Raw genomic sequence first — 22,925 nt, 5'->3', positions numbered from 1 at the left:
TTTTTTTTCTGTTTTATGCCAGCATTTCATGCCTATGGAAAAGCAGGAAAAATGTTGGTGGAAACAAGGTAAATCTGCTGCTTGTTCAAAGCATGAACAGTTTGGATTTGTTTGGGGAAAACTCCTGCTCTGAGCCTTGTCCTCCTTCCTTCCCCTCCTGCCTCCTCTGGTCCCCACAGCCCTCCTGCCTCCTGGAATGTGGCAGGAGCCCGAGTGAGATCCCTAAGCCCAGCTCACAGGTGTCACCTCCAGCGTATCCCGCCCGTTCCCAGGCGGAGCCGGGAGCAGTGGGAGCACAGAAGGTGGGAGAGAGCTCATCTCCTGCTCTGCTGTGAAATCCCAGGCATGTCACTTGTGGCTGTTCTCCAGGGGTGACATCCCTGCTGAGAGTGCTGTGAATGAGTGGGAGGGGGAGCGTTTGGTTCCCTGGATCCATGGATCTGCTCTGGTCCTGCTCATTCCTGCTGTGAGATGCCTTGAGGGAGGGAGAATCCTGTCTTCATTTTGGGACGGACTCTGCTTCCTCCCATGACCCCAGTACAGTAGAAGCTCCCTGCAGATCTCAGGTGATGGGACATCCTCACAGCCCTGCTTTTTCCAGCAGGGATTCTTTTCCAGGCATCTTGAGCCCAGGCCAGGCAGTGGTGGTGGCTCCTTCCCTCACCCCAGCTGCAAACTGCTGCACAGCACTAAAAATACACAGAATATTCCTCAGATGTTACTTGTCCGTGCAAGCAGTGGCTGTAATTGCCACGGGGATGTTCTATAATTGGAACTGGGAAGGAAAGTGGTCCAAGAGTGGGAGGAGAAGCAGTTCATGGACAATCTTTTCATTAAAGTTTGGTCCATTGTGTGGAGAGACATTGGAGAGCCCACTGGATATTGAGATTCATGGCACGGCTCTGCTGTGGGGTGTGGGCTCCAAGAGCCTTATGCTGATTATTTTAGAGGTTTTTCCAGGAACTGAAGGAGTTCTTGCCATCTCCAAGATTGGTTTTTGGAGTTTGTTTTTTTTACCCATGGCTCCAAACAGCAGTTAAACCAGTGCATGGTCGGTTAGCAGAGTTACATCTCCCAGGCAATTAGTGTGGATGGGGGTTCTCTGATGGTTGTTTTGCTGGGATTGAGTGCAGAAGGGTTGTCCTGCCCTTCCCAAGGTCCTCCTAACCTGTCCCTGTTTCTGTTTGCAGCATGATTGGGCTGATGTTGGGCACCTGCATCGCTTTCTACGTCGTCATCGGCGACTTGGGCTCCAACTTCTTTGCGCGGCTGCTCGGATTCCAGGTGAATTAATCCCACCTACCATGCACACAGTGCTCCCAGATCTTCCACTGAGCTGTGTGTTCCTTGGATACAGCACAGCTCCTGCCTTGGAGTGTGCTCAGCACTCCACTGGGGTCCCCTCATGGAGAGCTTTGCGGGATGCCTGGAGCACGGAGCCTTCGGCTCTGGGAAGTCCTGGAAGCCCAGACATATGGTGAACAATCAGCTGTAAAACTCCAGTAAGGCATTTCCATCAAAGGAATTCTTTTTAACTTGTTCCCTTATTAATTCTGGAGCAGATTCCTTGGGGAGATGATGCTTCCTGCCTTAATTCCAGCCCCAGTGGGTAGTGACAGGCAATTCCTCTGCCTGAGTTCTCCCCTCTCAGTTCAGGAGGGGTTTTTGTCCTGTCCCTGGCTGTTTTGGTGGCCAAAGTCATTGTGTTCCTGCCTCCTCAGCCGTGTGATGAGCCTGGTGCTGGCTCAGGATGCTCAGAGGCAAGAGGTGCTCCTCGTGGGCATGGCTGGAAGCTGGTACAGGAGCCGTGCAGGGAAGCAAAAGGACATTTGGGAAGCAAAAGGGTTTTTGGTGGAACTGTTATCTGCGCTGCCTGATGCTCCTAAGCTCAGATTAAGGGGCTGTGAAGTTAGAAAGGATGTGTTGAGGCCACAGCCAAATTAGGTATTAAATATTTCCAAGTGTTCTGCTTTAATAAATACCAGTGTGAGGCTTTGATTAATTTTCTGGATCAGAGTTTCCAAGACTTCAATCTCTCGTTTCCCCGAGTAAGTTTAGTTTTTATTTAATTGCATGAAAATACCTAAATAGCTTGTGCTGGATTAGCATTTAACCCCCCTCCCACCCCCCAAATTCTTCTGCCTCGGACCTGTCACACACTGCAGAGCAACAGTGGCACCCAGTGACTGTCTCAGCTCATCACAGACGGAGCCCAAGGAACGTTGACTTTGCAGCATCGGATCTTTAAACACCTGCAGTCACAGAATTTCACACTTTATAGCTGTTTCTCACTCTGGGAAAATGAACCATGTCAGGGTTTGCTCGTTTGGTGGATGTTTTGGGTGTCTTCCCTGCTCCAGGTCTTTATGCAGGTCCCTTTTCCAGGTGTCGGGCAGTTTCCGGATAGTCCTGCTCTTCGCTGTCTCCCTGTGCATCGTCCTCCCCCTGAGCCTCCAGAGGAACATGATGGCCTCCATCCAGTCCTTCAGTGCCATGGCTCTCATCTTCTACACTGTGTTCATGTTTGTGGTGGGTATGGACACTGAGGATCCTGTTTTCCTACTGTTTTAACTCAGGTGTTCCCTGCAGGGGCAGGCCTTGAGTTTAAAATGTCCTTCCTGATAATTAGTGCTGGGAATAACTGGGCATCTGGGTGCCTGTGCTCCTGAACTGGTGGAAGTGGAGAGGTTTGCTTGTTGGACACCAGCAGTTCTGTTTCTTCAGCTCCATAAACTCTGTTTTGGCACTTGGTGTGAACTTGTTCTTAGAGGTTTCTAGAAAATACGTATTTTTATTTCTTCCCTGAGCTGGACAGACTCTTGACCATTTTGATGCCATAGGGGGAGTGGAATGATGCCCAAACTGGCCCGTTTGGCTCTGCCAAGCCCCGTTTCCTCAGAGGTGAAAACTGAATTGTGCTTTTTCATGACCAGTTTCACCTCCTGGATGCTCCTGTGGTTTGCTCGTGGAGCCCCAGCCCTGTCTCGCCCAAATTTCAGGACTGGAAGAGCTGGAAGGAAAGGGAGGTGTAGGAATTCTTTCCATGCAACTTTTCTAGTATGTTGTGCAGGGTCACACCTCGGAGCCTGCTTCCACAGGGAGGTGTGGAACATTCCAGGAGCTGTGCCTTTAAGAAAGCCACAACATTCATGGGAGTTGGCTGCACCAAAACATCATCTCTGGGGATTAGAACCCCCATCAAGAGATATTATAAACAGGCATTCAGACATATTTACCTTCTGCTTCCTGTGCAACCCAACCCCTGCCAATTCCTGTGTCTGTGACAAAGGAGCTCCCTGGGCTCAGCTCTCCCCTTTTCCATGAAGTTTATCCTTCTCTTTGGTGAGCTGGTGTTGTTAAATGCCTCTGGTGAAGCAAGTGGGATCCTGTTTTGGGATCCTTTGTCTCTGCTGAGCAGGATCCTCCAAGGCCACTGTCAATTCCCGTTTGGATTTAAAAACACATTAAAAAACGTGCAGAAGAGGCTACTTTGAACAATAATTCTCACAGTTAAATGTGTCAGTGGAAATTGTCCCACTCTGATGTGTGCTGTGATGTCTGATGGTGTCAAAGAAGGGGCAATGTCACAGATCCTTTAAAATCCTCCCTGGGATCCTTGGTGGCCCTTGGAGCTCAGTAGGTGGGATGGGAGCTGGGGCTGTGGGGCTGCTCCTGGCAGAGCTGCCACACACTGCCTCTTATCCCAGCCCCAGCATTCCTGCTGCCATGGAGCTGTTTGGGGCTGGACCCTCACCCCTGCTCTCTCCCTTGGCTGCAGATTGTGCTGTCGTCCTTCAAGCACGGGCTCTTCAGCGGGCAGTGGCTGCAGCGAGTGAGTTACACGCGCTGGGAGGGCATTTTCCGCTGCATCCCCATCTTTGGAATGTCTTTTGCCTGTCAGTCGTAAGTACCTGCCATTCCCACCCCTGGCAGTTGTTCCTGCAGTGAGTTTCTGTGAGGGCGGAGGGTCAGGAGGATCTGCAAGGGATAGATACCATCTGGTTTGGTGTTTTATTTTCATCAGAGTATTTTACAGCCCACTGAAGTTCAGGCTCTCATTCAGTCGTGACCCTTTTGTTACCGAGACGGTAAGAGAGACAGGGAGAGAGTTACATTTCACCTGGGAGTTATTGTAGCTGAGCAACAGGAGACTGCTTGGGACAAACAGCTCCTCAGTGTGACACACGGGGCTTCTGGTGCAGCTGCACGAGGGATGAAATTCCCCCGGTTCTTGAAGGGAGCAACGTAGCACCAGGAAAGGCAGCAGTGTCACCCCATGGCTGCAGGGTCCCCCCCAGGGCAGTGAACACTGGGGGCTTCTCTGCTGCCTCAAATTCCTTGGAGAACACTCAGAAGATGGCACAGTTGTTGGCTTTGGAGGGTTGTTCCTGCATTTCCAGTTCCCTGTTTTTAGTGGCACGTGGAAGGAGGTGAGAGCAGACCAGGCTATTTACAGTTCCCTGTTTTTAGCAGGGTTTGTGCTGACAAGTGGAAGAAGGTGGGGACAGACCAGGCTATTCCATGTTTCCAGCAGCATTCCCTGCTGCACTGAAATGGCACATGAGCACTACATGCCTGGCCAGAATTGTGACAGCTCCAAACGGTGTAAATCCAGCCCTGGACACAGGAAGGATTGGCCTCCTTTGGGAGGACCATCCTCCTTTGGAAGCCTGGCAGAACTGGGCTTCCCCCCTGTAGTTCCAGCAAACGAGTCTCATGCCAACAGTAAATGAATGTGACAGATAAAATTTGCTCAGGCTGCTGTGTTTACACCCACTGCAAGATCCAAATCATCATTTTCCACTTACTGGCTCTCTTGGCAGCTCGGATCCTACCCCGGCTCCAGGCTTGCTGTTTAATGTCTCCATCACAACTGGCAAAGAGAATTGTGTTCTCCTGCAGCTCTACCTTGTTAACAAATGTCTTTTTTTTTTTTTTTTTCCTTATGGTATCCACGCAGTAGTACCCAGCAGAATTTTCCTGGGAGCTGGAAATGCAGGGAAATGGTTTGGTCTGGACCAGTGTGTGTGGACCTAAATAAAGGCTCCGTGGCAGCACTTATGTGGCAAACCCAACCTAAAGCTGGGTGTTTTTTAGCAAGCATCAGGAAAATACACTGTCCCCAGCCCAGGCAATATTTCATATATATATATATTTCATATATATATATATATATGTATGTGTTTTATTTCTTTATATATTCTATCCATATATATATATTTTATTTCTGTCTTTATATATATTTTATCTGTCTGTGTATTCTCAGCTATGTAGATTTAATTTGGCTAACCTCTGAATCATCTTTTTAACCATCCCACCCGCTGCAGAGCCTCCATGCTTCCAACCTGGATGTTTGGCTGGACCCTTCCCCTCGGGGGGGCAGAAGTTTGGGATGTAGTCAGTTAATGTAATGGCTGTGGTGAGGGCGGGGAGGAATCCCAAATGGAGAGACTCCCGGGAAAGCCATCCTTGATCCCGACCAGTAACTGCAGCCCCTGTGGGTCCTGGAGCTGACATGCTCAGCCTCCTTTGTGCAGACCCATTTGATGTTCAGGGATTAAGGGTTAAGGATCCTTCTGCTTGTCCTCACCCTGACACACTTCTCTGGGAATGGCTTCCTGCCCACTGGAGCCGGGGATACCCCTTCCCATCTCCCTGCAGGCTCCCCTCGCTTCTCCCTAGAGTTCCTTCAGTAACACGAAGCCAGGATGTAGCCACTTGAATTAAAGTAACAAGAGGTTAATGAGTTGCTAAAATATGCACCTGATGTCAGAAAAGGACATTCCTCACGCTTTCCAAGGCTGTAAATACCCCAAATCCCGGGGAATCGGCGCTCCTGGCTTTCTGTGAGCGGAGCTGAAGTAGGGCAGGCGCTGCGTTCCGTTCTGTTTGTTTAACTTTGCCTTTAGACAGGGGGATGCTCCAACCTTCTTCCCGCTTTTCCTCTGTAAACACTGTGTTGCTTTAATTATCAGCACGGAGAGCTCCAAGAACAATAATCTCCGGCGCTGGGGCTGGCCCGGAGCCACCCGCGTTCCCGGGAACAAACGGTCATTCATTTTGCAGCCCTTTCCGAACCCCAATGTTTACATCACACGTTTCGCTCCACGTGGTGGGGTGGGGAGAGCAGGAATATTTTTGCAACACTTAAAAGTTATGAGTGTTCTGAAATCTCTTGGCATTAGCAGTATAAATTGTGGAATAGCAGTGGGTGTTTATGCTCCAGAGCGGGAAGGTGTCAGGGATTCGTTGCTGCTGGGCTGAGGCAGGGAACGGGCTGGAAATGAGGGTTTTCTCTCTTTTTCTGCAGGTTTCCTTAAATAATTTACCCTTTTCTACAGTCAGGTCTTGCCTACCTATGACAGCTTGGATGAACCGTCTGTCAAAATCATGAGCTCCATATTTGCTTCTTCCCTAAACGTGGTCACCACCTTTTACATCACGGTAGGAACTTCCCCTTCTCTTCCCTTGCCAGAAATCTGGAGGGGCCAGAGGGACGAGGAGTTATCTACAGCCAGGGCTGGTTTCTGCTTATCTGTATTTATTCTGACAGATAAGTTGTCGTGCTGAAAGCAGAGTTATCTGGGAGGTGATGAACCCGACAGCACAGGGGCCTTTGGGAGAGTCCAAATTTTCAGCATGGCACGTTTTCCTTGGGTGGAGGCAGAGTGGAGGCCCAGCTCTTGCCAGGCCCAGCCTGGAGCTGGGGATGCTTCCCAGAGTTTGGGAGAGCTTTTTTCAGCCTGTTGTGAAGGAAGTTATGCCTCATAAGGCAGCAATTAATAAAAGTGGGTTAATTATTCTTGAGGAGAGCTCTGGCCCATGAGCCAGGCTGCTACAGGGAATCATGACAACCCCTCCATTGGAGAGGGACAATCCATGAGCCTGGCAGCAAGGAGAGTGTGTCCTCCAGGAAACCCCTTGTGTTTGTGAGAAACTTGCTTTTAGGCAGGTGCCACTGTTCATTAACCACCTGTCCCAGCTTTTGGGGCTGCTGGGGCTGCTGGCAGGTTTCCCATGGAGGAGACCCCGTGCTCCCACCTGGCTGCTCCAATGGGCGGTCACTGTCCTCCCCACTTCCATAAGGAGCACGTGTGAAGTGCTTTGGAGTCCAGCCCACCCTCTCCCCTCCCCAGGTGGGCTTCTTTGGCTATGTGAGTTACACCGAAGCCATTGCTGGGAATGTCCTCATGAACTTCCCTTCCAACCTGGTGACGGAGATGATCCGAGTGGGATTCATGATGTCGGTGGCGGTGGGGTTCCCGATGATGATCCTGCCCTGCAGACAGGCACTGAACACCCTGCTCTTTGAGCAGCAGGTAAGATCCCTGCATGGCCAGGGCTGCCTCGATGTGAAACTTGCTTTTTGAAAGGTTCTTTGTGACCCTTGTGCTCTGAGTGGGTCCCAAACCTCTCTTGGTTCTGTGAGGCTCTGGTGACAGTGGCGTGGGGCAGGTGCTTGCTGTCCAATGGGACAAACCCCCAGCTCCCATAAAATCCTCAGTGCCCTGTGTGTGGTGACAGTGCAGCAGGGGCCTGTGGCCATCTCTAAATCCTGCTCTGCAGAATGGTTAATCCCTGGGACTTAGAGGTTCATGTCCTCGGAGGAATTCCATGGGCAGAAGGGCTGGAGTTCCCAGGCTGAAGTCCACATCCCATGGCTGCTGCTCCCTGCTCCGCTGGGGATTCCAGCTCTGGCACAGACGTGTTACACAGCTCAGAGCCAAAGTGGTTCCCCCCCTCAGAAAGAGGGAGAAATGTGCTTTTGGAAGCAGTGGAGCCTCCTCATTTCCTGCTGCTCCAGCTGCCGTCCTTTTGCTGGCCAACTCACTTTGCATTGAGCTCCAGCTCCTGTTCCCGGCCTCAGAGCCCAGCCCAGCCCCATTTCTTGTTGCTTCCATGTGTGCCTGCTCATTCCTGCTCCATTATTCTCACCCTGCACCTTTGTCAGCAGCCCTGTCCCCTCCGGGTTCGGATGTTCCCTTCCTCCAGCGCCTCCTGGGCCGCGGTGCCGGCCCAGTGCGGAGGCGGGCAGTGGGATATGGGATACAGCCCTCTCCCACACATTCCACCTTTCCCAGGGCCAGCTCCTCAGCCAGCCTTTGTGACTGTAGCTGGTCTGTCTGCTGGAGACTGTGAGTCCCTTGTGGCGGTGGCGTGTTCTCCTCTGTGCATTGTGCGGCGCGGAACGCGCCGATGGGATTCAGCAAATACAGTAAGAGATTGTGGGAATGTTCTGAGGCCTTTGTGTATCCGCATAAATAGAAACCTCTTAGGGCAGGAAATAAAACTTGAGCAATTTATAGCTCTAAATCCTGCCACTTCTGCCTGTGAGAAGCCCCCAGCTCTTTTCTCACGTCGGGAGGGCCCGAGGATGGGGGCAGACAGTTGGTGAGAGCCAGCGGGTGCAGGGGAGGAAGCGCTGGAAACACTTGGGAACACTTTGGATCTCGCCTGGGCTCAGCTCGTGGCTCTTTAGGCTTGAAGGTGTCACTTTGCCTTCCTCTCCATCTGTGCAGCAGCAGAGCTGGGACCGACTGGGTCTGCAGGGCACACTGGGGCCTCTGCCTTCCACACCTCCCACTTGGAGTGTGGGGATGGGATGGGGTGGGGTGGGAAGCAGAGGGCATCTGGAAGCCCTCCAGCAGCACTCATCCTTCCCTGCTGTCTCCCTGGGGTGTCCTCCTCCCAGTTGAGGGGCTGTTCCTGTGGTGTAGTATGGTGGGAATGGCCCTGCTCCCCCAGGTGTTGGGAGACACCTCTCCCTAGCAAAGCCAGAGCTCTTCCCCCTGTGACTGTTCTCCCTCCTGCTGCTCCCTGTGCTCCCTCCTCCTGCTCTTGGCCTTGGCTGCTCTCCGAGTCCCTGCACTGGGACTGGGGCACAGCTGTGTGGGGTCACATTTGGGGTGTGCTGGAAACAGCAGCTGTAGCCCCACGTCCCCTGCCCTGGTTTAGAGGTTCAAATGCACCTTAGAACTGCTCAGCCGTGTCTGACTGCCTCCAGCATTCACCTCTGTGGAGGGCGGAGTGTGGGGGTGATGGAGCTCTGGAGTCTGCTGAGGGATTGCTGAGGAAGTGGGGGAATTGCTCAGGAGCTGGGGAATTGCTGGGGGCTGTGATGCAGGAGCTGAACTCCCCCCTTCCCTAACTGCCTCCCACCCTTCTCTCCCAGCAGAAGGATGGCACCTTCGCTGCTGGGGGTTACATGCCCCCGCTCCGGTTCAAAGCCCTGACGCTGGCTGTAGTGTTTGGAACCATGGTTGGAGGCATCATGATCCCAAATGGTGAGTGAGCAGCTGGGGACCAGGGCTGGCTGTTTTCTTTGCTCCCTCTTATTTGCTTTCCTGGCTGGGGTGACCGGGCTCACAGCCCGTCCTGCCCAAGGGCTCCGACAGCCACCCCGTGCTGCTGCTCTGGCACTTCTGGAAGAGACCTCTGCTGACTTCTCCTCTTCTTTCCCAGTGGAGACAGTCCTGGGCCTGACAGGTGCGACCATGGGAAGCCTCATTTGTTTCATCTGCCCGGCTCTTATTTACAAGAAGATCCACAAGAATGCGCTTTGTTCACAGGTCAGTGCTGATGCTGCTTGACATCCCCCTAAGCCCTCTGCAGAGCCTGGGAACATGGTTCTTTTGGCTGCAGCAGGGAAACTGCTCAGCACCTCCTACAGCCTCCCCCTCCAGTCTGCCCAGTACAGGTGGGAGCTGTTCTGGTCGGGTGTCTGTCACTTAGGGAGCACGGACAGCGGCCTGGAACACCAGCTCTTTTTCTTCCTCCAGCAGCAAGTGAAACATTGATTTGGTGCATAAAATGCTGCTTCTAGTCCTCCTTCTGGTGGGATTCAGGTTCTGGATCCTCAGAACAGGAAATCCAGGCAGGCTGTAAAACCTTAAAGCCTCACATGCCGACCTGCCCGGGCTGGGTAAAACAAACAGGGCTTCTCTGCGATGCGGTTCCCGCTGCCGACCCTCAGCCTTCTGCTTTCAACCAAAGTAATAATAAAAAGGAACACACACATAGAGGTGTTGCTTCAGGAATTGATTTTCTGAGGGACTGGGGTTGTTCAGAGGCTGTTAGAAGTTTAACTTTTCCTTTTGCTCCGGTTTGAATTGGCCTCCTCAGGGACCAAAACAAAGTGGCTTTTTGCTGGGCTTGATCTCTCTGCTCCTGCAAATACCGTGGGCTGAAATTAACAGGTTTTGGGGTTTTTTTTTCCCTAACAATAATTTAATCCACTCACTTTTTGCAGGCCTCTGTCCCAGCGTTCCCAGAGAGGACAGTGCTGGGCTGCCCAAGGTTTTGGGCAAAGTGTGGAGTCAGCAAGGGAGAGCAGCACGTTTTTGTGGGGCCCACAGAACTGGTGGCTTGTTCTGTGCTTAATGACTTGTGGCTTTGCAAACCTACGTGAAGTTTTTAAGCAGGGTGTGTTTTTTTTTTCTTCCCCATGCTTTCCCTGACACAAGGAAATAGTCCAACTTTCCAGCTTTCACTCTGAATTCTGACACTTAGCTCCGAAGTTCTTTGAGTGAAACCCCGAGCAGGAGTCTGAATGCCAGCCTGGGTTTTTCAGGGAAACAAAGAGCACTTTCAAGAATTGCTTTCTATTCCGGCTGAGCCAGAGTGTTTCTCTGCAGTGCCTCGAGGCTGCACTCAGGACAGGCTGAGCTCTCAGCCCTGGGGTGGGACACTGGGGCCCTCACAAAGCCTGACCCCAAACGCTGGTCACGAGGCTGAGGGAGATGTTTGTCCTGCAGAAATCCTCACAAAGGAAGGGCTTATCTAAAGCATCAGGCCCCGGGTTACCTCTCGAGGGGCTGTCCAACCTTCCCTGAGTGATCCATTGCCTGTCAGGTTTGCATTCCTGCTCTGAGCAAGGACACACCTGCTCAGCACCTCCCCACCTCCACAGCCCAATTTGGAGCCTACCCTCTCCTCCTTCCTCCAGGTCTTTGCAAAGGCTCATTTATTCTTTCCCTGGAGCTCTGTCTTTGGTCTCCTCCTTCATTCCTGCTTTTCTTTGATCAGGTGCTCCACTCCATCAATGTCTGCTCCTGAGGAAGGTGGCTGTTGGGGGGGAGAGGAGCCAGCCCTGGGCACAGCTGTCCCTCCCTCTCCAAACAATGTTTTCCCTCCTTCCCTCCACCGTCTTTAGCTCCCTTCAGAGCAGCAGATCTTCTCAATGCCAGCTTTTACACTTGTCTGGGTTATCTTGACTCTTGTGGTGCTGAGAACTGGCTGCTTTTATCGAGCCACCTTTGGCATCCAGTCTGGTGTCAGGAGGCTACAGGGTGGTGACATGGGAGGGCAGGTTTTTTCAGGAGATGGTGCAAACTGAGGCTACGAAATGGGGATGTTGTACTAAAGTAGAGAAGAGGATTCCGGGAGGAGGGATATGGGCAGTCCCAGATGTTTGCTGGCCAGCAAAGAGCTTCTGCCAGGGAACTGTGAATTATCAGAGCTGCTGCCTGGCTGGGTTGGGCTGGAAGTGTCCTGGTTGGAAGGGTTGGGTCGGAAAGGCAGGTCCCAGAGCAGTTAAAAAGCCTGTGAGTGAAGCAGGGAGAGTGTTCCCTTTCTTGTGGTTAAGCATCTGTTCCTGTAAAGGTCTGGTCCCGCTGCCCCCCGGAGGCCCCGGGTTTGGCTGAGGCTGCTGAAGGGCGCGTGGGGGTCTGTGAACAGAGTGTGGAACTGCCAACAGGAAGGTGTTGCCTTCCCAGTGTTGACACAAGCGTGTCTGAGAGGCCCCTCCTACGGAGGCCAGAGTTGTCCCAGTTGGGGAAGAGGAGCTGCCAGAGGTCAGGAAGTGACTCCTCAGGCTTGCTCCTGAGCGGGTGGAAAAGAGATTCCCTGTGCCCTCCCCTGGCAGTGCAGGGGCCAGCACTCCTTCCCCACCAACACACTTGAGGGGTCCAGCCCCCCAAACACGGCGTGGCTGTGGAGGGACCCGGCCGTGACCGGGGCTCTGCATTCCTTCACCATGACTCCATCCCTCGGAACGCTCCGTGTCCATGGATGGTGTCACACCACACAAATGCAGTGTTTGCTGGAGGACAAGGGCTGAGCTAATGGCTCTGCTGTGCAGAGCTGGAGTTATCTTCTGGGAGGAAGGACGGCCGGGGGAGCGCGACCGGCCGAGGAAACGGCCGCGTAAACTTCCTCTCCTGAATTCCCATCCGAGGCTCCCGGGAGACGGGCCCTGGCCCTGCTGACCTGCCTGGTGGAACAGGCTGCAGCCCCAGGGGCAGCCACTGCCTCTTGTGTCCATGCTGACAGGGGCTTCTGGAGGAGGGTCTCTGCTCTTGGTGGGATCTCTGGGTCTGGGGGACATCCTTCCCATGGACACTAGATCAAAACTGCTCTGCAGTGCTGTCCTTCCCCTTGCTCCAGGATCTCTGGATAAGTGGGGGTCCATGATTCCTTGAGCCCCGAGTCCTTGCAGCCCTCATTCCCGTTCCTTCCATTGCCTTGGTGGTCTCCTGAGCACAAACCACCTGCTTTTCCATGTCATAAGCATCTCCATGGAATTAAGCCAAATCATGGACCTCTTTATTCTGGTCTTCAGTTGGAGAGGGGGTAGGTGAGGAGGAGGAGGGGGCTGCTGGGGGGAACTGGGATGGCTCAGGGACAGCCCAGCCTGTCTCTGACTGCCACGTGTGCCCGTACCCGCTGCTCCGGGAGCTCACAGCTGAACTCCAAATGTGGAACAATCAAAGGGGTTTCAATCCGAGGCATTCGAGGCCCTGGTTCCCCACTAAGATAAGAAACAACAAAAATCCTTTTAAAGCATTTAATGTTTTCAGCCGTTTCCTACAGTTCCCTTCTCTCCCACGTTGCTCCTGGTTCCTGTGGCACCAGAATAGATCCTCTTTGTGGAAACGCTCTTCCTCTCCGCTGTTGTTTCTGGAAGGTGCCAGAACAGCCTCCCAGGCACAAAATGCATTTGTGCCGGGGCTGTGGATTGTGTGAGGGGAGGAAGTGGAGCAGCTCCAGCCCAGGGCAGCAGAGCAGGACCTGCTGACTCGGCGTTTGGCCCGAGGGGTGGATGGCAGGATTTCTGCTCTTTGTGCACCCCCGGGCAAGGCAGGCAGCACATTCTGCTCCTGTTTCCTCTGCAGTGGCTCGAAGGTCTGGCCTCTGCTCCCTGGCCACGCTGCCCCTGATCCAGAGCTGCTCCACATCCCGCCAGCCTTTTCCTTCCGAAGGCGTCCGTCTGTCTGCGGGGTGTGCTGGGAACGGGCTCTCTGGGGTCTCCTGGGCCCGACTCTGACCACGCTGGCCCATGTTTCTGGGTGACCTCCCTCAGCACGAGGCGGGTGAGGAAAGCATCAGCCTCTCCTCCCCCTCTGGAAGTGCCAATGTTTTAATTTCTCCTTCCAATTTCACCTCTCCCCTTGATTTTCAGTTTTCTGGCAGCTTCCAGTGCTAGAAAGGCTCCCTGTGGCTGTTCCTGGTTTTCCTCACGCTGAGAAGCATCTTTTTGTTGTGCTTTTTGTGAGTTGGGATGTAGATGCTGCTGGGCGAGGATTTGGGGGGAAGAGGATGAGTCATGGAATCATGGAATGGTTTGGGCTGGAGGGACTTTAAAGCTCATCTAGTTCCATCCCCTTCCATGGGCACAGACACCTTCCACTAGAGCAGGTTGCTCTGAGCCCCATCCTACACTTCTTAGGAGTCATGTGGAATTAGATCCTTGTAGATCAATTTGTCATCAGATAACAAGCTGTAGAAATTCCTTTTGCTGCCCATCACTTTCTCCTTTTTGAGGTAGAGAAATTCCTAGAGCCCTTCTCTCCACAGGATCCAGATTCCATCCTTCTATTTTTATCCTGCTTGATCCCAGCTTTCTGGAAATGAGGGAGTCACTTCTCAGCAGCTTCTTGAGCTCTGGCCACCAGCACTCGTGTGTGGACATTTTACTCTGCCTTTCCAAACCAAGGATTTCTGAGCAGCTCCCTGGAACATTTTGGGTCTGTAACCAGGCTGGGCACCTCTCTGCTCAGCCAGACTCGATTTCATGGAGTTCTCATACTGGAAATACCAGGGAATGAGCCTTTGCAGCTGGACTCATGTCTGTCACATGCATTTTCCTCTCCCTACATCCTCTCCGCTTGCTTTTGAGCCCTTCCAATGCAGGAGTTGCCTTTCCAACAGCTTCCAGCATCCCATGGCTCTGCACCCAAATACAAACCTCAGACAAAAGCTACTGGTTTCCCTGTTTTCCTCCTAAATCTCTCTCCTCTACTCTCCCTCTTACTGACACATGTCATTGCACTGAGCTGGGAATTGTTTGGTGGTTTTACTGTGCTAACTGTCCCTCTGGCACTTTGTGCAGATCATCCTGTGGATTGGGCTGGGAATGCTGGTGATCAGCACATACACCACCCTGTCTGCCACCGAGGACACCCCTATGAGGACAGAAGCAGTGGGCTTGGAGCACCTGGACAGAGAGGAGAGCAGAATCGACCAGGATTCAGTCAAAATCCCAGGTATGTGTCTGCTGGAGTTGGGTTTCCCAGACCTGCTCCCAGCTCCACTTCTTAAAAAGAGGGAAAATAGTTGTTTTTTTAAGTGTGGCAGAAGCAGGGTCATTTCCAGGCATCTCTTTGCATCTTCCCAGCTTCCTGGGGCCTTTTCCCAAGAAAAGCTGCAGTTTTGACTGCTGGAAAAGCCTGCTGTGACCTCCAATGGTACTTTCTGGAGTTGTTTTTTCAGAAAGGGAAGGTGGGGTGCAGGGGCTGGGATCCTCCGTGGGGACAGAGCAGAGATCCCTGTTTGGGATGATCCCAGTGACTCTGTGAGCACAGTGCCCACCTGGCTGGGGGGCTCGTGGCCAAAGGGGGCTGCCTTCCCCCCTCTGCCAGCCCAGGAACCAGCCATCCATCACCCTCGAAGGTATGGGAATTTATGGGAACTGCCTTTTTTTTTTTCGGTGCCGAGGAATATAAATTTGGACTTTGCTTTCGCCCTGACAAAGGCTGTGATTATGCCTCAGCTTTGTTTACTGGTTCCTGTTATTTATTATTTGTTTGCTGGGGCCGCTGATGGAATTACGGCCGCTCCTCCCTTTCCCAGCTGCTCCGGAGCGAGGCCGCGCAGGTGCCACCTGACCCCGCGCTGCCCCTCGGCCCCGCCGCGTCCTGTTCCTTCGCCTCAGTTTTGTTTCCTCCTGCTCCTGTGGGGCTCTTTTTTTTTTTTTTTTTTGTTCTTTGGAGGCCTTGAAATATCCTCGCGGAGATTGAGAGCGGAAGGGAGAAAGGGGCCGGCTCTTCGGGAGATTATCCTCCCTCCTGGTTCTTGGCCGGGTTCCTGCCCGGCAGCTTGGAGTGTCTCCCACACCGGTGCTGCCGCCGATAACATTCACTCCGGGGTTGCTCTGCGGTGGAGTTTACTTGTGGTTTGCTCGTGGCTTGCTCAAGGCCGCGTGTGCCTTCCCAGGCACGTGGGTGCTGGTGAGCTCTAAGCAAAAGAAGCTCCCAATCCCTTAATGGAGCCCTCAGCAGGGCCGGGAGGAGGGATGCGATTGAATTCTTCTGTCTTGGTTAATTTTGGAGCAGTAATGGCCAAAGAACAGCTGCTCCTTTCAGGAGGAATCGCTAATGACACGTGTTCTGACTGGGAAAATAAAAAATCCCATAAAACACGGTGTCCGCAGGAGTTTGCTGAGTCGTCCCCCCTTCTCGGTGTGAGCCGGGGCGGCGGAGCGGGATGCCAGGCTCTGATCACCCGAGCGATCCCGGAGTCCGCCGGCATCGGCTCTTAGTGCTGCTGGATTAAATAATCCCACCGGGGAGGGAGGCGGGTTCGGTGCTCCCGGGTCATAAACTTCCCAGGGAGGAGCCGTGCGGCTCCGAATGCGCTGAGGAGGGAAAGCTCGGCTGCCCCCGCGGTCCCTTTGGCAGTGGGGGACTGAAGGGCTCCATCCCCTGGGATGAGGACGAGGGGGGAGATGTGGCTGGGCAGAGGAGAGGGATCAAGGAGCTGCAGGGTGGACATGGGGCTGCCCCGGGAGAGCCGCCGCTGCGATTGCTTGGATCTGTGCCTCCCTGTGGCTCTGCAGGATGTCGGCTTGACTAGCAATGAGAGGCGTTAAATGGTGCCCTTCATCCCCCCCGCGGCTCCCCCTCGTCCTCGCCCGCCTTGTTTTGCAGAGCAGGAGCTGCCGCCTGGAACGCGCCGCAGCAGCTGCATCCTGTCGTTCCAGGGGCGCAGGATCCGGGCTGGGCCGCCCCCGGCACCTGGGTGCCCTCCGGATGGGCCCCGCTCCGCACCCGGGGGTTCAGCGGGATCACACGGCCTCTCCCTGGGCACCAGTGGTGGGTGCTCCAGGTCCCTTCCCAAGGTGGAGGGTGCCTCGTGCCCCTTCCCCGGGGCACAGGGTGCCTTGTGCCCCTTCCCAGCGCCGCCCCATCCCAGGCAAGCCTCGGGGCCTTTCCCCAGCGCTGCCTTCCCCGCCTGCCTCCCGCCTGTCAGCGTGTGAGAGGAGTTTTATTGGCCTCTTTGATGTTGTGGAGCCCAGAACTGGAGAGACTTTCATTAAAGCCCTGCCCCGTGGGCCCGGGGATTATGAATATTAGAACATTGGCCTTTTATGTGAACACGTATTGACCAGCGGCCTCGGAATCGTGTTTTTCCTAACGACACCCAAGTGCCCATTACAGCCCCAGCCTGTGGTGCTGGAGGTTTTACTGTCAGCAGCTCTTCGGGAAAGGGATAAAACCCCTTCCAGCCCCGTCCTGCCGCGGCTGCGCCTCTGCTAAAAGGTTGCTAAGCTGCCTCTGAAAGCTCAGGAAGGCAATTATCCATTTAAAAAAAAAAAAAAAAAAAAAAGAAGAGCTAATTAGGCAATTTCTCTCCGTATTTAAAGCACCCTCGAGGGTCTCGGGGGGGATTAAGATTTTGTAATATTTTTCAGCTCCTTACTTGGTCGTTGCTGCTTCATCTTCTCCCTGGCGTTGTGCAACGTTGGGTAACAAAGCCCTGATTCAGGCTCCTTGTGCAAGAGCCCTTTCCCCGGTGCTCTGGGCACCCTGCTCGGGCCATCCCGGCGTCCTGCGGGATGGGGAGGGCTGTGTTACCTGGGTTTGGGTAAAACTGGGGGCTGTGTTTGGCTTGGCGATGCTGAGGGCTCCTCCACCCCTGCATCCGTGTGTTTGCCCACGAAAAACCAATCTGCCCGACCCAGGCTGTGTCCCCGCTGGCGTTCCCAGCCGGAGCAGCCCCGGAGATGTGTGGAACGTGGATCCTGCATCCTGGTAGCTGCAGGAACAGCTTGGCTCCGTGGCGGCTCTCCCTGGTGCTTTGTGCAAGAGAGCTTTTAATAGTGCCTGTGACACAGAAAAGGAACCAGCAGCCTCTGGTAATTTGGGTTGGTTTTTACTGCTGGTGCGTCAGGAGACAACTGTGAACTAATTTCAGGGATGCCATTCCATAACCTTGTGAAATCTGTACCCGTTTGGGGGGAGGGAGGGCTCCTGGAGGCGCAGCTGGGCCGGGGGCTCCCCAGGGAGGGCCCGTCCCTGCCCTGCTCCAGGCACTCGGCACGTCCGAGGGCAGCGTTTGCCCCTGTCCCTCTGCCCTGCTTGTTCTGCTTCATTTTCCTTGGCACGAGCCCCTGGACCTTGCTCCATGACACTGTGGTGAAGGAATTTAAGCGGGCCCGGAGCTGGGCTGGCACGAGCTGGTCCTGCACCCTGTGTCCCTGGTCAGCCCTCGGCTGATGCTCCGGAGCGAGTGGTGTGTCCCCAAGCTCCCTGTGCTGTCCCTAAGGCTCCTCCACTCCTTTGGGCAGGTCCCCTTGGACTGGAGGGAGCACAGCAGGGCCCATCCTGCTGCCTCTGCCCAGGACAGGGGCTGTGGACACACATTTCAGCTCTGGCCGTTGCTGCAGCGGACAAGAGGCTGAAGAAACATGTGAGGAGGGATTTAGTGCCTGCCTGGGACCGTTGCTGCGATCTGAACCGGGAGCTGGGGGAGAAGGGAAGCTTTTAGGTTGCTAATCATGAAATTTTATGGCAGCCTGGAGAGGCTGCTGGCAAACCACAACACACCCAGACACGCACACGCACAAATCAGCTGCAGGACGCCCCGGCTTCCCCTCGTGTGAGCGGAGCTGCCAGAGAGCCGGGGGGTCAGAGCGGAGCCTCCCGCTGCTGCCTCGCGCCCCGGCCTCTCCTTGGGAGCCAAAAGGCTTTTACAGCCTCTCAGCCCTTCCCTGTAAAGTCCAAGGCTGCTCATAAAACATGACGAGGTGCAGCGTTACTGGAAGACGCTCCGGAGGGACCGGGAGGGCGACGAGACAGGCAGAGCCATTATTGCACATCCCGAGCAAAACTGCTCCCTGCAAACCACCCGGAGCCCTGGATGGATTTCCAGGCAGCCTGAGAGGTCGTTAATTCACGCCCTGATGATGAACTTAATTTTGCTTCCCACTGAGCAAATGACGGCTTAGAGGCAGCTTGGCCTTATTGCGGCGTGGAGACTTTTGGGTTTTGTTTGTGTTTTGGGCTTTTCCTGCATTGTTTGCAGAGCAGGGAACGTGCCTCTGCTTGATTTATGATGGGAGCTGTCAGGGACACTCCCAGAGCTGAGCGGGGCCTCCCCTGGCCCCTCGGGCTGCCCTGGGCCCACGGGGGGTTCACCCACTGCGGGGTCCTCTGGGCAAAGGGGAGTGCTGGGATTAACTCCTCTGTTTCCTGCTTGCATGGAAAACTTCCTGCCTTTTTCCTTCTTATTTCTTCCCCTCTCCCTATTTGTTTCCCCCTCCTTCCTGTTTATTTCCCCCTTGAACATCATCTTGCTGCCTCGGCTCCTCATTCCCTCTGCCATGGGAACGGCCGTGTCCGTGTCGGGTTTCTCTGGATCCTCTGGTCCTCTCCAACCGGAGCCATCTCCCGCCTCCATGAACCAATTAACGACAAACTTTCCTCCAGCAGAGTAAATAGTTTCTTGCGCCGAGGCCAGGCCTGAGCTGGGAACATCCGCAGCCGTGCCGAGCCTCCCCTCCCCGGCCTCGGCCTCCCGCTTCCCAGGGCCCCCGGCCAGGGCTGGGCACTGGTTCCTGCAGCCCAGTTTTTCCTGAAAAGGAGGAGTGTCCTGCCCTGACTTGCTGAACCCTGGGAAGTCCCTCAATGGAGAGGGGGGACCCTTGGGTACTAGACTCGAATTTCTCAGAAAATCCAAGCCCTTTTCCCCTCCCACCATCATTCCTGAAGCAAAGGAACGTGGAAAGCCAGCCAGCCCCACGCACGTCCCTCGGCTGGGTGTGGAGCTCCGGGACGCAGTCCGGGTTTCTGGAGAGGCTCAAGGTCCTGCTGGCATGGATCCCTCTGGGCCAGGAGTTTGTACTTAATTTGGGGGGAATTTTTGTTGTTTCCCCCCCCCAGCTCGGGCAAGGCCCACGCAGCTGAAGTTGTGGCAATCCCATCTTTCCCATGAGTTCATCTCGTAATAAATCGCACCAGCCCTGCGGAGGGGGAGGAGAATATGGAAAGATGTTTATAGAATTAATTCCCCAAAGGAAATTGCACGGGGGAGGGCGAAGGGGGAAAGAGTTGGGAATTTTTTTTTGTTACAGAAGATACTTTTTTTTTTTTTTTTTAAGTTTGTTGGATGGAAAAAAATCTGCAGAACAACTTCAGTGCTGGGAAACAATTTGATTTCCTCCTTGGCTGCTCTGTGAAGGAAGAGTTCACTCCCTGTGTGGGTTTTCTGCCACGCTGGGGGAGGAAAGGACCCTTCCCATCCCATGGGATGTGCCATGGATTCCATGTGGAATACGCTGGTCACACTGGCACTGAACCAGTAACTGGTTTGACTGGGTTGTGTCTTCCCATTTCTTTGAAGGAGAGAAGGGGGAGTCCCCCATCTCCCTCAGGAGTTTCCCCTAATTAATGCCTGTTTAATCCCACTCGTCAAAACTTCTGTGGGAAAAGGAAACCTCCCCTCCCTCCCACCCCTCCTCTGAGCGGCATCAGAAGGGCTGCTAAAAAAGGGAGAAAAAATAGGGGAGAAAAATCAAAATAAAAGAGGTTTTAAGGTGCTTTGCAGAAAACAGCAGTGTGGGGGGGAACCAGGGTTGGCCCCCAGCTTGGCTTCTCTGGGAGCTGGAGGTCTGAGGCTGGATCCCAGCTCAGGTTCTGGTGTTGGGGGTGTCTGTCCGAGGCTGGATCCCAGCTCGGTCTCTCCCGGTGCTGGAGGTCCAGGGCAGGGAGCCGTGGGGATGCTACCATCTGGTGGCACTGGCTCGCAGTGGCAGCCGGCTCCATCCCAGCTCCATCCCGGCTCCATCCCGGCTCCATCCCAGCTCCATCCCGGCTCCATCCCGGCTCCATCCCGGCTCCATCCCGGCCATGCTTCCCTGCCAGCAGCTCCATAAAAACTGCAGGGAAAAAAAACAGGTGACCCCGGAACAAAAGCCCCCCCTGTCACCTCCCCCCTGCACTAAATCTGGAGGGAAACCAGCGGCTGGGCTGGGTGGGTGAGGGGGTTGGGACAGACATGGATGGCAGTTCCCAGGATCCCACACCTCATCCCTGTCCCCATCCCGTGTTTGCAGAGCAGAACCCGGCAGTGGAGGAGCCCGAGGATGACCGCGATAAACCCAAACTGCTGGAGGAGAAGGAGGAGATGGAGCAGCCACAGATCAAGGTGCCCATGCAGGTGCCCAAGAGGGAGGAGGAGAGAGGAAAAGCAGAGGAGAAAGTGCAGCTGGACCGTCCCGATCAAGGTAACGGGGAGCCTGGGAAAGGGACCCGGGCTGGGAGCTGGGGGTGTGTGTGTTTTAGGACTATTTCAGATATAAATCCTGTCTCTGCTCCTTCCTCTCTCCACCCCACATTCACGGTGGACTTTGTGGGCTGAAGGTGATTTAGTGTTTGGTGCTCTGGAGGCTCGTTGGGTACGCGGCCTCTGGACAGGGAGGAACGACAGGAATGAGCAAGGGCAGCAGAAAGCTGGGTGGACTGGGTGGACTGGGAGCCTGGTGCCTCTTGCTCTGCAGCCCCTAACCCTGCCTGTCCCCCCAGGGATTGCCCTGCCCGTGGGGGAGGCTCATCGCCACGAGCCCCCAGTCCCACACGACGAGGTGGTCGTGGACATGGGGCGGGAGCGGGAGGAATCCAGTGAGAACAAGGCTGCTCCCGGAGGAGCCAACGGCCGCCTGCTGGAGGAGCCAGCCAGGCTGAACCCCCAGAAGGAGGCACCGGGCCCAAAACAAGGGAAGGAAGCGGTTGCTGAGAACCAGCAGCGGGGAGGGACTGCTGGGCCCGTCCAGAAGCCGGAGAAGGTCCTGGAGGCGGTGGTGCAGCGGGATGGTGGGGATGGCAGGCCGCCCTACAAGGAGCTGGAGCCAGGGAAAGCAGTGCTGGAAGCCAAGGAACAGGCTGCTGTGCCGGATGGTGACACCGCTGAGGCCGCGGGTGACCGGGACAAGGCCCAGCTCCAGCTCCCCAGGAGAGCAGAGGAGGCCAGGAAGCCTGTGGAGAAGGAAGCAGAGCCTGGTAAGCTCCTTCCACAGCAGCTCATCTGAGCGCACTCCTCTGGGCCCGTTATCCCCCTGGGGACGGGACAATTTGGTCATTCCCAACTCCGTCCCAGTGTTTCCTTTTAATTCCACGAGACGAGCACGTGAGCGTGCACAGCCCCTCCGGCAGCTGCTGTGGGAAAGGAGGAATCTGGTGGCTTTGACAGCTACTGTAAGAGCTGTCAAACAGTTGTTCGCTACCCGCCAAAATGTCAGGTGCCGTGCTGTTCCTGCACGGCTCCCAAATCACCGGGGACACGGAGCCGGGAGATCCTGACAGGGAACACATTGCCAAGTGCCCGTCTAAAAGCCAGTTAGAGCTGTTCCTGCATGTTAATTGGCCGAGGTAGTTAGTGCTGGCTCGCTGCCACCAGCCAGGAGGTTGTTAAATATTGGGTTTATTACTTCCCTCGCAGCCGCCGCGCTGGATCCGAACGGTGCCGGGTGGGCGGGGAGGGACACGGAGGAGATTTGGGGAACATCTGCACTGACAGCAAAGCTCTGCCGTCCTTTGCAGGTGAAAAGCAGGAGCTGCCCCTCCCGGACAGAGCAGATCTGCTGGAGAACCGGAACACCGAGGAGAAACAGGAGAATGTGGAGAGCAAGCTGGGGGGTGAGTGTGTGTCCCCAGGCGTGTGGGGAGGGGGCACAGCCAGGATTCCCCGGGATCCCTCTCTGCAGCAGGATGGTGTCTTAAGGCCACAGTGCCCCCAAACCCCAGCTGCTCCATCCTGGAGCCTCGGAGCTGGTGCAGCAAACCCTTCCTCAGGCTGAGCTCCTCTCTTTGACCTCTGCCTGGCAAGGGTGCTTGGAGTCTGAGCTCAGACTCACGTGCTCCCCCTCATCCCATCCTCCTCCAGCTTCCTTCCCTCCCTTCTGGGTTTGTGGGGTCGGATCTTCCTGCGAGGAGAGCCCCCACAGTCCCTCGAGCGATTTCTGAGGGCTTTGGGTCACTGAGGTTTTATTTCCTCTCTTTCTCCTTTTCCAGAAGCCGGACCAGCAAAACTGCTGGACCACAACGTGCTGCTGCAGGTGATCAAGGAGCAGCAGGTGCAGCACAAGCAGCTCCTGGACCAGCAGGCAAAGCTGCTGGCGGTGATTGAGGAGCAGCACAAGGAGATCCACCAGCAGCGGCAGGAGGACGGGGCAGAGGAGAAGCCAAAGCCAGGTAAGGACACGGCCAGGGAGCAGGACCCCTCCCCAGGGTGCTCACTGCTCAGAGCAGCTCTAAAGTCAGGCTGAGAGAGATCCAATTCCTTTTGGCACATGGCAGAGTCCACTGCAAAGCTATTCCTGGCCTCCAAGGCATCCCTGAGCACAGGGATAACACCCCAGGGCTCTCCTCATCCTCCCGTGTGGCCATGGGTGGGTGTGGCCTCATCTCCTGTCATACAGAATGTGCTGTCAG

At 54.9% G+C, this 22,925-nt stretch overlaps 1 protein-coding gene across 2 annotated transcripts in view; it reads left to right on the top strand.

Moving 5' to 3' along the window:
- SLC38A10 (solute carrier family 38 member 10) overlaps nucleotides 1-22,925 on the top strand; it is a 30,264-nt gene that overhangs the window by 4,468 nt on the left and 2,871 nt on the right. Inside the window, exons 3-15 of one of the 2 annotated variants that reach the window (XM_051797328.1) lie at nucleotides 23-68; nucleotides 1,191-1,284; nucleotides 2,386-2,529; nucleotides 3,779-3,903; nucleotides 6,342-6,444; nucleotides 7,137-7,319; nucleotides 9,176-9,284; nucleotides 9,463-9,569; nucleotides 14,330-14,483; nucleotides 20,552-20,722; nucleotides 21,021-21,494; nucleotides 22,035-22,130; nucleotides 22,506-22,685. In XM_051797328.1, the coding sequence (XP_051653288.1) occupies nucleotides 23-68; nucleotides 1,191-1,284; nucleotides 2,386-2,529; nucleotides 3,779-3,903; nucleotides 6,342-6,444; nucleotides 7,137-7,319; nucleotides 9,176-9,284; nucleotides 9,463-9,569; nucleotides 14,330-14,483; nucleotides 20,552-20,722; nucleotides 21,021-21,494; nucleotides 22,035-22,130; nucleotides 22,506-22,685 (1,986 nt within the window). Of the gene's footprint in view, nucleotides 1-22; nucleotides 69-1,190; nucleotides 1,285-2,385; nucleotides 2,530-3,778; nucleotides 3,904-6,341; nucleotides 6,445-7,136; nucleotides 7,320-9,172; nucleotides 9,285-9,462; nucleotides 9,570-14,329; nucleotides 14,484-20,551; nucleotides 20,723-21,020; nucleotides 21,495-22,034; nucleotides 22,131-22,505; nucleotides 22,686-22,925 lie in introns of both variants that reach the window. The other variant, XM_051797327.1, reaches the window with a different exon arrangement.

This window comes from Manacus candei, unplaced genomic scaffold (genome assembly GCF_025592945.1).
Source record: "Manacus candei isolate 608988 ecotype Guabito, Panama unplaced genomic scaffold, ASM2559294v1 h1tg000047l, whole genome shotgun sequence".
Classification (NCBI taxonomy): Eukaryota; Metazoa; Chordata; class Aves; order Passeriformes; family Pipridae; genus Manacus; species Manacus candei.
This window is presented reverse-complemented; position numbering and strand designations above follow the sequence as displayed.